This window comes from Setaria viridis, chromosome 2, assembly GCF_005286985.2.
Source record: "Setaria viridis chromosome 2, Setaria_viridis_v4.0, whole genome shotgun sequence".
Lineage (NCBI taxonomy): Eukaryota > Viridiplantae > Streptophyta > Magnoliopsida > Poales > Poaceae > Setaria > Setaria viridis.
In genome coordinates this window covers 39,855,333-39,866,613 of record NC_048264.2, presented here as the reverse complement: position 1 = coordinate 39,866,613, position 11,281 = coordinate 39,855,333, and the positions used below count along the sequence as shown (strand labels likewise).

The following is an 11,281-nucleotide window of genomic DNA, read 5'->3' as shown; positions in this document are numbered from 1 at the left end:
GTACTCCTAAAAAAAACTAATACTCCTAAAAATTACTCCTAAAAAAACTAAAACCAAGACAAAACTTAGTACGATCGAGTATCCTCCACTTCTTCATCCCGCGCTGCGTCTAATTATTGCCGTCCGCTGACCCTGCGCCCATCTACGCTCAACGCTTACACCGTTGATTCTTTGGATGCCTCCAAGCTGTCCCTCAGCTCCCACGCAGATCCGCTGCCATCCATGTCCCTCCAATCGAGCCCAAGACGCCTCCCCAGCTCATACGCCGCCGCCGCCGCCTCGCCTCCGCCATCGATCCCACCACGTCTCCAAGCACGCGCCGCCATCTTCCTCCTCCAACCCATCGTCTTCTCCTTGCCGCCGCCTCGCCTCCGCCATCGATCCCGCCATCGTCTCCAAGCACGCGCCGCCATCCGCCTCCTCCAACCCGTCGTCTTCTCCTCTCGGGTGGCCGCCGGCGCAAGCAGAAGGCTCCGGCGGCGACACTGGTGGCCGCCGACTCCTCGACTGGGCTTCGTCACCGGCGCAGGACGGCCCCTGTGGCCCCGGTCCTCCCTCCTCCCCCCCCCCCCCCCGGGCGCCAGCAGCTGGAGCTGGCGGATCAGGGGGCCTCTCAGGCGGCGCCCCGATATTTAATCGACCCTCCATTGCGGCGCGCTTCTCCCATTGCAGCGACGAGTTCTCCTATTACTCGGGCTCCTCCTCCTCTTCCTACTCCGGCGCGTTGGCGAGGTCGTGTGTCTCCGACTCGGCGCGGCGCGGCCGCCCCGTCGACCCCCTCCACGTGCTCTCCGTCGTCGCCTCCCTCCGCCGCATCAATCCGAAGGTGGGGAATCCGGTTCCTCAATTACTTACCAGCACGCGATTGCAGGCTGTTTCTTCTGAAGTTTCGCATTGATGGCTCTGCTTGTTGCTTCTAGATGTTCGCCGAGGCCACAGGCGCGTTGTTCCATAGCGGGGCAGAGAAGAAGCGGAAGGGAGTGTGGATCGAGGTTGACAACTACGAGGACAAGAGCGAGAGGAGCAGCGCGGTGGCCAGCGAGGGGAGCACCGTCACGGCCGCCGCGTCCGCGGGCTCCACGGCCACATCGGGGAGATGCCGCCGGCCTCCACGGGCGAGCGGCGGCGGAGGTGGGGGTGGTGAGAAGGCGCCGAGGAGGGTGGAAGCAATCATGCAGTGGTTTTCGCGGTCGTAAACTGGGCCGGCCACGGAGAACGACATTTGCGCCGCCATCGGCGACAACTCCGGGACGAGCAAGGCGATACGCTGGTGAGCAGGACTCTGCCTCCAACTCACATTTGAAGCGGTTTTGAAATCGTTACCTGATTGCTTCCTAAATCTTCGTATCTGCTTGCTTCTGCGCGTGCAAATTTACAGGCTGCTGAAGCAGGAGGGTGGCTTGCGGTGTGCAGGCACTGGCGGCCTCTTGGATCCGTATGTTTATATGGTATGTGAAATTCGTGCCTAATACTTGAATTAGGATGGTAGTTGGAATTGAATTTTTAAATTCATAATATGTTTTATCTCAGTGCTGTAGGAATGACAGTGCTATGCCAAGTTGACAAACTGAATCTAATTGATAGTGAGCAATCTTAAAAAATGGAAGCATATTCTAGATTATGATGTCAATTAATTTGAATGAATAAACAAGAGGTAAAACAACACCACAGCAGTCACCTGTGCGAGCGGCTGCTGAGTTCATTAGCATTGGTCATTCCAACAGATCTATTTCTGGCGCCGAATTTGAGTTTCTCCCACACTCCATTCCAGGAACCTCTTGCATTCCATCAGCACTTTGCTTAATATCCAACCTTGAAATGCAACAAGATACCATGCGTCAGCAACAAATTCTTTCCTCAACCAAAGGACAAAGAAAGGAAATGTACCTTTTTGATTGATCGTTGCTCTCATCAAGCAGGTCTCTGATTTTCTCATTGTAGACTTCCAATATGCTTACAGAAAATGTGCAGGTAACGGATGTGCTTTTCTTATCAGACATTCTGAACAGTTCTTCCAAAGCTCTATAATTTACACCTCTATTTTCTGGAACCCCTTCCATTGTGAAAGTTTTCCCAGTCCAGTCCCTGTCTGTCCATAAGCGAATGTGCATACATTGAAGCCATCAATCATTGACCTAACAACAGGCACAGTCTCTACAAATACAGCCTCTGAAAAAAGAATTTAAGTTCATCATCCTTTGCCTTCTTCATGCTCGTATTCATTAGGTTTTGTATTAACTTTTGCATTGAATATGCCTGATATGTTTTGCAATTGTATTATTCTCCATAATTATGTGAACTTTTGAATAATTTAGATGAACAAAACTTCTAGGAAACGGAGCTTAGTTGATGGACATGATATTTTCCTTTTCAAACAACTCTTTCAATACTCATAGATGTCATGATATCACTATTTCTTGACAATCCCTATTGTATAGAGCTCTTCTAAGTCAATATTAGATATAACCATAAAGATGGAATACTATTACGAGTTATGACAGACCCAATTTCGTCATTTGTACAGAATCTGGCTTCTTTGGTTTAGAGGTACATATGGATTGCTCTTTATAAGTGGCTTGGGACTGAAAGGCTTTGATGTTGATGTTGATTTATTCTTCTAAAAACTATTTTGTTTAATGTGGGACTTGTATGTTTTGTTGCGTTATTTTTTGACCTTGCTGGTGAATTGCGCAGAAATGGGTCAAATGGTATGTGGACGTTGTCGTTAGCTTCTTGCAATATCCCAGGGGTGTTGTTCATGTTCAGTGTTTTGGTTGTTGGACAATAAACCTTGTATTGGAAGGTACGTGCTATTTCTATGTTAAACATTGTCTCTCCTTATTCTATTGGTACATTATTCGCAATTGTTGTCTTTGAAATAACTTCATTACCAACCATCTTATTTCTTAGTCCCTCTAATCCCCAATATAAATCCATTTAAGCTCATGTGTGGGAGTTAGGTGCATGCCAGATGCCAAATTGCCCATCAATCATTGACAGAATTAATGTGGCATGTGGCCAGCATCGTTACTTCCATTGATTAGTGGCATGTAAATAGAAGCAAAACAGGGAAAATTGAGTAAAAAAGATTCCATGAACTAGGGATGGAGTTATATTTAGTAGACTGAAGAAGGCTTAGATGAACTTGGAGGAATTCTGCTGTAATTATTTAACTTTGTTTTTTGTCTCAAAAATTTCGTTGCTATATATATCATTGTCTAAGTTTTACAGATGTAGTTTGATTTTCCAAGTATATCAGCATAAACTTGGTTAGCGGAGAATTCTTATCCTTTGCTTTAAGTTGCATTATACATTCCCTTTGAAATTTTTTACACAACATTTTTGCCTGATATTTTTTCTGCTAAAAAATTATATTAACTTGCTCTCGTAGGCTTATTAATGCTTCCATAGCTTTTTACAAACTCACGTTAAAGTTAAAGTTATCTATGCGCTTTCTTATCATTCAAAGATTGTTGTTACCTTTTTTTCCCTTCATTGCCAGAACATCAAGTTGGTAAGGTGTATTGTGGACAGTGTGATAAATTGTTGATGTATCCTTTTGGGGCTCCTGCTGTTAAATGTTCCAACTGTCTTTTTGTCACTGAAATCGGAGCAAGTGAACTACCACTTGTCACATAGTTTGCCTGCTACATGTGCTTTTTTGTCCTAATATATTTTGATGAAAAAATAAGGTGCATGCCACTGTAATGGTGAGATCACTACTCATATGCTTGCTTAAGTTTTTGAGGTCTCGCTCAACTTATTTATCTACCTTTTATGGAATATTTGCACCTTAGATTCTAATTTCTAATTCATCTTTCTTTCTCTCTCCCGATTTGCATTCATCTGTTGTTCCTTTGTTTTGCCTTCATGATTCAAACAAGTATTCTTGCGTCCCTATCACCATGGGTGTGTATATGCTTTTATGAAGGGGATTATCAACAAATGGATATTGCTAGATCCAGATTTTTTTGGTAGGGTACTAGAAAGAAGATGACCGTAATGAATGTACTTAAGCGATTTTAATTTTCCGTGCAGATGGTATCGCAGATGATATAGATGGGTAAAAAACTTCAACTCGATGTAGATAGGTAACTAACTTTGAGTGAATATTCGTGTTTATTTTCAAACTATTATTAATTTGTTCGTGTTTATTTTCAAACTATTATTAATTTTCCGTGCAGATGGTATCGTAGATGATATAGATGGGTAACAAATTTCAACTCGATGTAGATAGGTAACTAACTTTGAGTGAATGTTCGTGTTTATTTTCAAACTATTATTATTTCATTATTAAATGCATGGGTACGATCCTAGTTTATACTAAAAATCGTAACAAGTCACTATAAACTTCTTAAAGTTCACAGGGAAAAATGTATTGTTTGTCATGTTTGGCACCAAACCAATGGATATCTAAATTTCTTACCCTAACTTGGGTATGCCCTGATTTTGACAAGCTTTGATTTTGACATGCCCTGTTTTTGACTTGACAAGAATTGGAATCCGACCAATCAGGCTATTACTCTCAGAGATTAAATCTGAGACACTCAATAGACTCCCGGAGACTAAGTTTGGGACCCTCGGACCATTGGGGAACTTGGCCCCCTCGACTCCTCGAACCATATACGGAGCTCAAGCCCCTCAACTCATTTTGCCATACATAAAACACTCATGTTTACTGGAAAGAGCATCTCCAGCAGTCTTCCTATCCCTAATCCAACTAACGTATTGGAAGAGTTGATAAGAAAATAGTGCTCCAACAGTCTCTCTTTAACCTTCCCCTTTTCCAATAATTATTAGGACAACACAATAATTCATCCCAACTCTTCCTACATAAAGGAGGGGTTGTGACTCTCCCAATACAGCAAAAGCAACTCTCCTAATAACGGTGAAAGTGATATTGGAATATTTCTTTTAACTAGTTATTGAGAAATATTTATTGGGAGACTGTTGGAGATGCTCTGTATCACAATCATAATATTTTAATCCTTCTCGACCATTTTAACATAAAAACTTAACTTGACAATGAAAAGTGAGCATTTCAACACTCCTCACACGCAGGCTCGATCATACCACAAACAGTGGAAATGAGTCCTTTATAACTATTTTATTTAATTACGTATGGCAAGATTTGAATTTGAGATCTGTGACCCTGATAAGTTCAATCTAGAAGTTAAACTAATAGGAAACGATAGTCAATTCATTTCTACTTCAACACTACCATTAGTTTTATTTGACCTCTCTACCTGAAATAAGTCAAAAAGAATATTCCATTGTTTCTTGGCATGGTGTGATCCGGATTATTTATTTGATTATTCATGAAGTAAAAAAAACATAACAACAAATGAACAGCTAAATATAATTACGTAAAGGAAAAAAAATTAACTCCACACGTATAAAATTCAGCACGCTAGATGCAACATATGACATGACTCATTATCATTAAACAATTCAATCAATACATAGATATATCACGCTGATATTTAAGGAACTAATTTAGCGCTCCACCTTTATGGTCCATAGCTTATAGAATTTTATTGATAATGGACCTGACTTTAGTTAATACTTATCTATACTAGCTTATACCGGTTTGTAGCTTTTGCATTGCTAATTTCCCTCGAGGCTGGCAGGGGCGTGCAGCACCATGGTCTCGATTGTGATTCCCGGCCCGAATGCCATCATCACTCCCCACTCCGGTGCTTCACCGTCCAGCTTGGCCACCCGACGGTGGCGCAGCTCATCGAGCACGAAGATCACCGTCGTGCCGCTCATGTTGCCGAACTCGCTCAGCACGTGCCGGCTCGCCGCCAGCTTCCCGTCGTCCAGGCCGAGCACTCCCTCGATGTGGTCCAGGATCGCACGGCCGCCGGGGTGAATGGCCCAGAAAAGGTCGTTCCACTTGGCACTGACGCCAAGCGCGCCGAACGCGTCGATCAGGCAGCGTTCAACATTGCACCCAAGCAGCCGTGGCACCTTGTTGGAGATGTGGTATTCCATGCCGCCTTTGTTGATCTCCATGGAGATGTCATCCTCGGTTCCCGGTATCGTGGTCTGCGAGGCGAAGGCCATCTCGAACAGGGGCCGCTCCACGGGGCCGACGGGGTCGGCGCCGATGATGACGGCGCCGGCGCCGTCACCGAACAGAGACTGGCCAAGGATGTTGTCCGGGCAGCCTCCCTCCGGGCCGTAGAAGGCGATGAGCGTGATCTCGGAGCACGCCACGAGGACGCGCGCGCCGCGGTTGTTCTCGGCGAGCTCCTTGGCGAGCTGGAGCGACCTGCCCCCGCCGTAGCAGCCGTGGAGGTTGAGCATGGTTCGGGAGACCGTGGGGCTGAGGCCCAGGAGCGACGCCAGGCGGCGGTCGGCGCTCGGGGCGCGAGCGCCGGAGTAGGTGCTGAAGATGAGGTGGGTGATCTCGGTGGCCGGGCGGCCCCATTCGGTGATGGCCTTTGCGGCCGCGGCCGCGGCTAGCTCCGGGACGGCGGCGGAGGCGATGTCCACGCGGGCGTCGAGGGATGGCAGCGTGCGGTCGGTGAAGTCCGGGTTGGCCGCGAGGAGATCCTCGTTGAGGTGCATGAAGCGCTGCTTGATGCCCGACTTCTTGCCTGAAATATATAGCCGCGCGCTCATTCACATTTGTTCCGATATTCTGAAACAAGACGAAGCAAGATGGAAGGAAACGGGATGCATGGATGCTTACAGATCCTGGTGAGCTTGGCCTTGAGGTCGGTGAGGTGCTCGCTGTTGGTGACGCGGAAGTAGTAGTCGGGGTACTCGTCCTGAGCCATGGACGTTGGCGGGTTCGCCGTGCCGATGCCGAGCACGGCAGCCGGTCCATCCGCGCGCTGCGCGCGCCTGATCTCGCCGACGACGGTTGCCGGAGCGCTCCCCATGGACGTCGACGACACCAGCAAGAGCTAGCTTGCTCACCCCTGGACTCTTAGCTAGGTAGCTGAGAGCCTGAGAGCACGTGAGATGTACGAGGTGCTAGGGATGTTCGCGTCTTCGTGGTTTGGACAAGCTGGAGGTGCGTTCGATTTATACCCGTAATCGTGTGTGCTGTGTGTATGGCGTGATGGTTTCGGGAATCGGGAGCGTTCCTCTGACAGCGACGTGGTGCCGCCGGGGACTGACTTGAACTGGTCAACCTCAACAATGATTTGGGCCGTGCATGGTTTGAAATGACGAGCTTCCTTAATTTTGTACGTGACTATGTAGTCCATCTGTCAAATGGGAAAAATATTAACGATCTCCTAATGCCCCTTAAAACAACAATCATGAAGGTCCAGGCCCACCTGCGGTGATGACGATTGCCGCCGGCCCAGCATGGGCAGGGAACATCCAGCTCCGTCTCGCCCGACCCAGGGTCCTGGGGTCGGACACTCCCGACCCCTCGATGGCAAAACTCCCGCCTCGCCCGACCCACGGTCCCAGGGTCGGATGTGCCCGACCCCTCGCCGCAAGGTTCCGCCTCGCCCGACCCCGGGCGTAGGGGGTCAGACTCATCCAGGCCCACAAGACAAGGGTCCGCCTCAGGCGCAGACCGGCAGACGAGGGCATGGATCTCGTGGGCCCCTCACCGATCTTGCCATAAATGCGCCGTGGCTCTGGCGCGCAGGCGCCCGCGCCCCTCGACGTGACCGCCACAAGTACCCGGGCGGAACACTGTAGCCACGACCGCACAGGCTACAGTGGCCGCAGCTCTCCCTGATTCGTCATAAGGCACTCATGGCATGCGCCGCCCGGCACAGGAGGAAGCTCCGCCCGTTCTCGCGCCCCGCGTATCCGGCGACAGGGACGCGACGTCTGTGTCCCTCGGACCGTAAGCAGGACAACAGGGGTTAGCCGTCTCCCCCAATGTGCACAGTTGCCACGATCGAACACCATCATCATGCTTGGCGGCAGCAGTCGCCAGGAAGATCGTCGACAGGATCCGAAGACAGCCGTCCTCCTCTGGTGGACGCGCTGACAGGAGACGAAGGTCGGAGCAGGAGGCGACGACCCGGGGACTTGGTCCTTCTCCTTGTACTTTACTTTACTTAGCTTATCTCTTTTACTTCTCCACACACCCGGTTCACCTGTAACCCTGAGCCCTCCTTGCGCTATAAAAGGAGAACCAGGGGCCCCAATACCGGGAGGACTCTCAAGCCAACAGAACCCACACACTCACCTCTAGAGCATCAGTGCACACCCAAGAGACTTGGGACCGGCTCCCTCTCTCGTCCGTTTGTACCCCCTACTACAGACCTTACGTGAGTAACACGAGCTGCTCCTCATACCGGACGTAGGGCTTTCCTTTCTCGAACCAGTCTAACCCCGTGTCCTCTCACGCCACCATCCGAAGCCTTACGCGCATAAAAGAAATTTACTAGCCGTAGTCTTGATCCACTAATCTTGACAACGACACCATTCAAAATGTATTTGAGTAAAATCATTTGGCATATGCATCCTATGATGGGTACGGTACAGCCAATCTTCTCTAACTTTAACCACCGGTTTGAAGGTTGGTCATTTGGAAATATGGTGCCATTGGATGTGCCGTAGAAGTATTTTCATACCATCTTCATATAAAAAGTGGAGGTCGAAGTTACGTTGGAGATAGTATAAATGTATAAAATTCAGTACATTTACAAACGTGAGAAGTATAAAGCTGATAATAACCACTTTTGACTACCGCAATAGTACTTCTTCCTTTTTCAAATTAATTGCTATGTCGTTTTATATTTGTCCTGAGTCAAACCAGTCTGATTTTGGCAAATAAATACACAATATCAAGATATATTCATGGTGTACCTAATGAAACTAGTTTGATGTTGTAGACATTTGTGCATTTTTTTAATAAAATTGGACAAACGTAGAGACGTTTGGTTATGACAAAGTTAAAGCGCCTTATTACAATTTTGAACAAAGGGACTAATAACTAAGACAATATTTGGGTAAAATCTGTTTCATTTTTATCTTTTTTAGAATAAAATGGCAGGGACCCTTGTCCTCGTTCCTATAGAAAGGGAAAAGCTATCCATTGCCCGGGTGTTTTAGGAGCTCCCAACACCTGAATTTTGTACCGTCCAATCTAATGATGTGTGGTGCTCATTCATTCGCTTTCCCGTCACCTACTGCTACCCGCTGCCTCCTGCTGCAGCTGGCACCGCTCTCTGCCTCCTGCTGCAGCCTGCGCCGCTCTCTGCTTCCTGCAGCGCTCCAACCAGGAGGCAGTCATTTGAGCATCTGTTGCAAGCAGGCAGACAATGCTCCGACCAGGCCACGGTGACCGATTCTGAGCTGAGACACCGTGCGGCCTCATGCTCGGCAGTGCAAGCCCAGTTGAAGGGAGGCAGTAGAGTTTGCTAGCATTTACCGTTTGAATTACATTAATTTACAGTACTTTAGTTGGTGTAAATTATTTAAACTTGTCTTGTAAATGAGTTGCAATTTTTAATTTTGAAATCTAATTTGTATTTTTGCATTTGAGGGGTTTCTCACAGTTAGAAATAATTTGTTATCTGACTAACTATAGAAAAAATTTGTTCCAGTTGTTAATTTTACCTTTTGCATGTTATTTTTCCTTCTCTTTTTTGCATCAGTTTATTTACTATGTGCTTTGTATAGTTGTTTTCTTTCTGCATCATCTGATCAGGATCCTAAAGTCATAATTTTCAGGTGACAGATCTATTTCTAACATCTGATTTTTTTTCTACTTCAAAACCGGGTGTTACACCCTGCAAATCATCCGGGTGATTGTTGGCCCAATAATACCCGGGCGAGGAGTAGACACTCCCTATAGAAAACAATGCAATTTCCCGGTCTTTCACAGTTGGTCCTTGGTCGCGGACAAAGACGTACTCCACCCAAATTTTTATGTGAGGTTAGTCCAATTTTGCTGCAGCTCAGCTGGTTTCAGCTTGTATATATATAATTCATGAAACTGTGCATGAACAACATGCAGCCCGGCATCGGGTTTTGATTGGAGAGGTGATGGTGGAGTAGGCATGGTGGCCTCTCGCGGCTAGTGAATGAAGTAATCAGTCTACGTGTTCTTTGTAGTGCGTAGCTAGATGCCTAGATGGCTAGATGTGTAGCACATCTGGTAAATATTCACTAGCGATCCACGTATTAAAGCTATTTGCAAACAATATTACTGAATTCCACAAATAAAATATTAGCATAAGAACCATACACTGTTGGTAAAAAAATGGTGTAATATTCTGTCGTGTTTGGACTTCGGAGTTTGGACAGATAGGGGCTAGATTGTTGGTTCTCTGTCCGTGATATTGAATCCTAGGATTGCACTGTTTCAAGATTTTTTTAAAAAAAATTTGGATTGCAATATTAATAGGATGGAGGGAGTGCATGTCAGTACATGGTGTTTGAATTGTGTCTCAGTGTTTGATCTTTATAATAACAGTAAACACCTTACCTGAGGTTTCCAAAACAACGCTCTGCCCTTGGATTTTGGAGACCGGCTTTTGTAAAGTTTTACGTGCCTGTTGTTGGCATGGGCTCAAAGGTAGCCATTTGGCCCAATTTCTAATCAGGCCTTGCAGGCCATTCACACCGACGAGCGAGCCACATGTCCCCCTTGAAACAAATGTGGTCAACTGTTGTCTAACCCGAATAAAGTTTACAACAAAGTAAAAACACCTTAGTGACGCACTTCGTCGAGGAGGGCTGCAATGGTTGTTGTGTTGCGTGGAGGCATGGCCATTTATGTTGATTAGCTATGGTATGGTATGGGACACGCTTGGACGACTTTAGGGCAGCACTTGAGTGAAAGCCATTATTCGTTGACCCAACGGACCAATGACGGCGACACCTTCGGGTGCCGTACTCCTCCTGTGAGGCGTCTATCATGGCTGCTCCCCCTGTATTTTGGGTTCTTCTTGGTGAAAACCTTGTCCGTGCAGGACAGATGGTGTCGACACGCGGTGGTGTCGTGCCCTCCTTGGAGGCGTCGTTTTCGAAGTTCTCAGATCTTCTCTACTCAGTGTTAGTCGTGAAAATTGGTTTTGTCTATCCAGTTGTTCGTGGTCATGGCCTTAATGAGCGAGCTGATGAAGAAGTTTGATGGAATTACCTCTCATTGTTTGGAATTAGCCAAGCTCTGATAATACTCTTGCTCTACTTGGTGTGAAGATGGATCATCAGGAATCGACTTTATGAAGCAAGCCATGAAGGATGACTACTCGAACTGCAATTTGGAGGGATCCTTTTCTTTTTTTTGTTTTAAGCTACTTGTCTCTTACATGTGTTGGTGCTGTAACAGTGGCTACCTTTTGTAATA

General features: G+C 46.8%; 1 protein-coding gene and 1 long non-coding RNA gene across 2 annotated transcripts; one reads left to right on the top strand and one right to left on the bottom strand.

Moving 5' to 3' along the window:
- Nucleotides 1-937: 937 nt before the first annotated feature.
- Nucleotides 938-4,400, top strand: LOC117844389 (uncharacterized). The gene is made up of 4 exons (XR_011897392.1): nucleotides 938-1,270; nucleotides 1,379-1,448; nucleotides 1,772-2,803; nucleotides 3,503-4,400. It is a non-coding gene; the product is annotated as an uncharacterized lncRNA (long non-coding RNA).
- Nucleotides 4,401-5,401: 1,001 nt separating this feature from the next.
- On the bottom strand, nucleotides 5,402-7,015 carry LOC117843158 (bisdemethoxycurcumin synthase). The gene is made up of 2 exons (XM_034723717.2): nucleotides 6,701-7,015; nucleotides 5,402-6,605 (listed from the first exon to the last, which is right to left on the bottom strand). Exons 1-2 carry the CDS (start codon nucleotides 6,891-6,893, stop codon nucleotides 5,608-5,610), a joined length of 1,191 nt encoding a protein of 396 aa, XP_034579608.1. The 5' UTR covers nucleotides 6,894-7,015; the 3' UTR covers nucleotides 5,402-5,607.
- Nucleotides 7,016-11,281: the final 4,266 nt, after the last annotated feature.

Bases quoted from the DNA above. Each gene is read 5' to 3' on its own strand.
- LOC117843158 (XM_034723717.2), bottom strand. From the start codon at position 6,893: ATGGGGAGCGCTCCGGCAACCGTCGTCGGCGAGATCAGGCGCGCGCAG. The intron at 6,606-6,700 runs GTAAGCATCCAT...TATATATTTCAG, and splicing joins GGCCAAGCTCACCAGGATCT to GCAAGAAGTCGGGCATCAAG.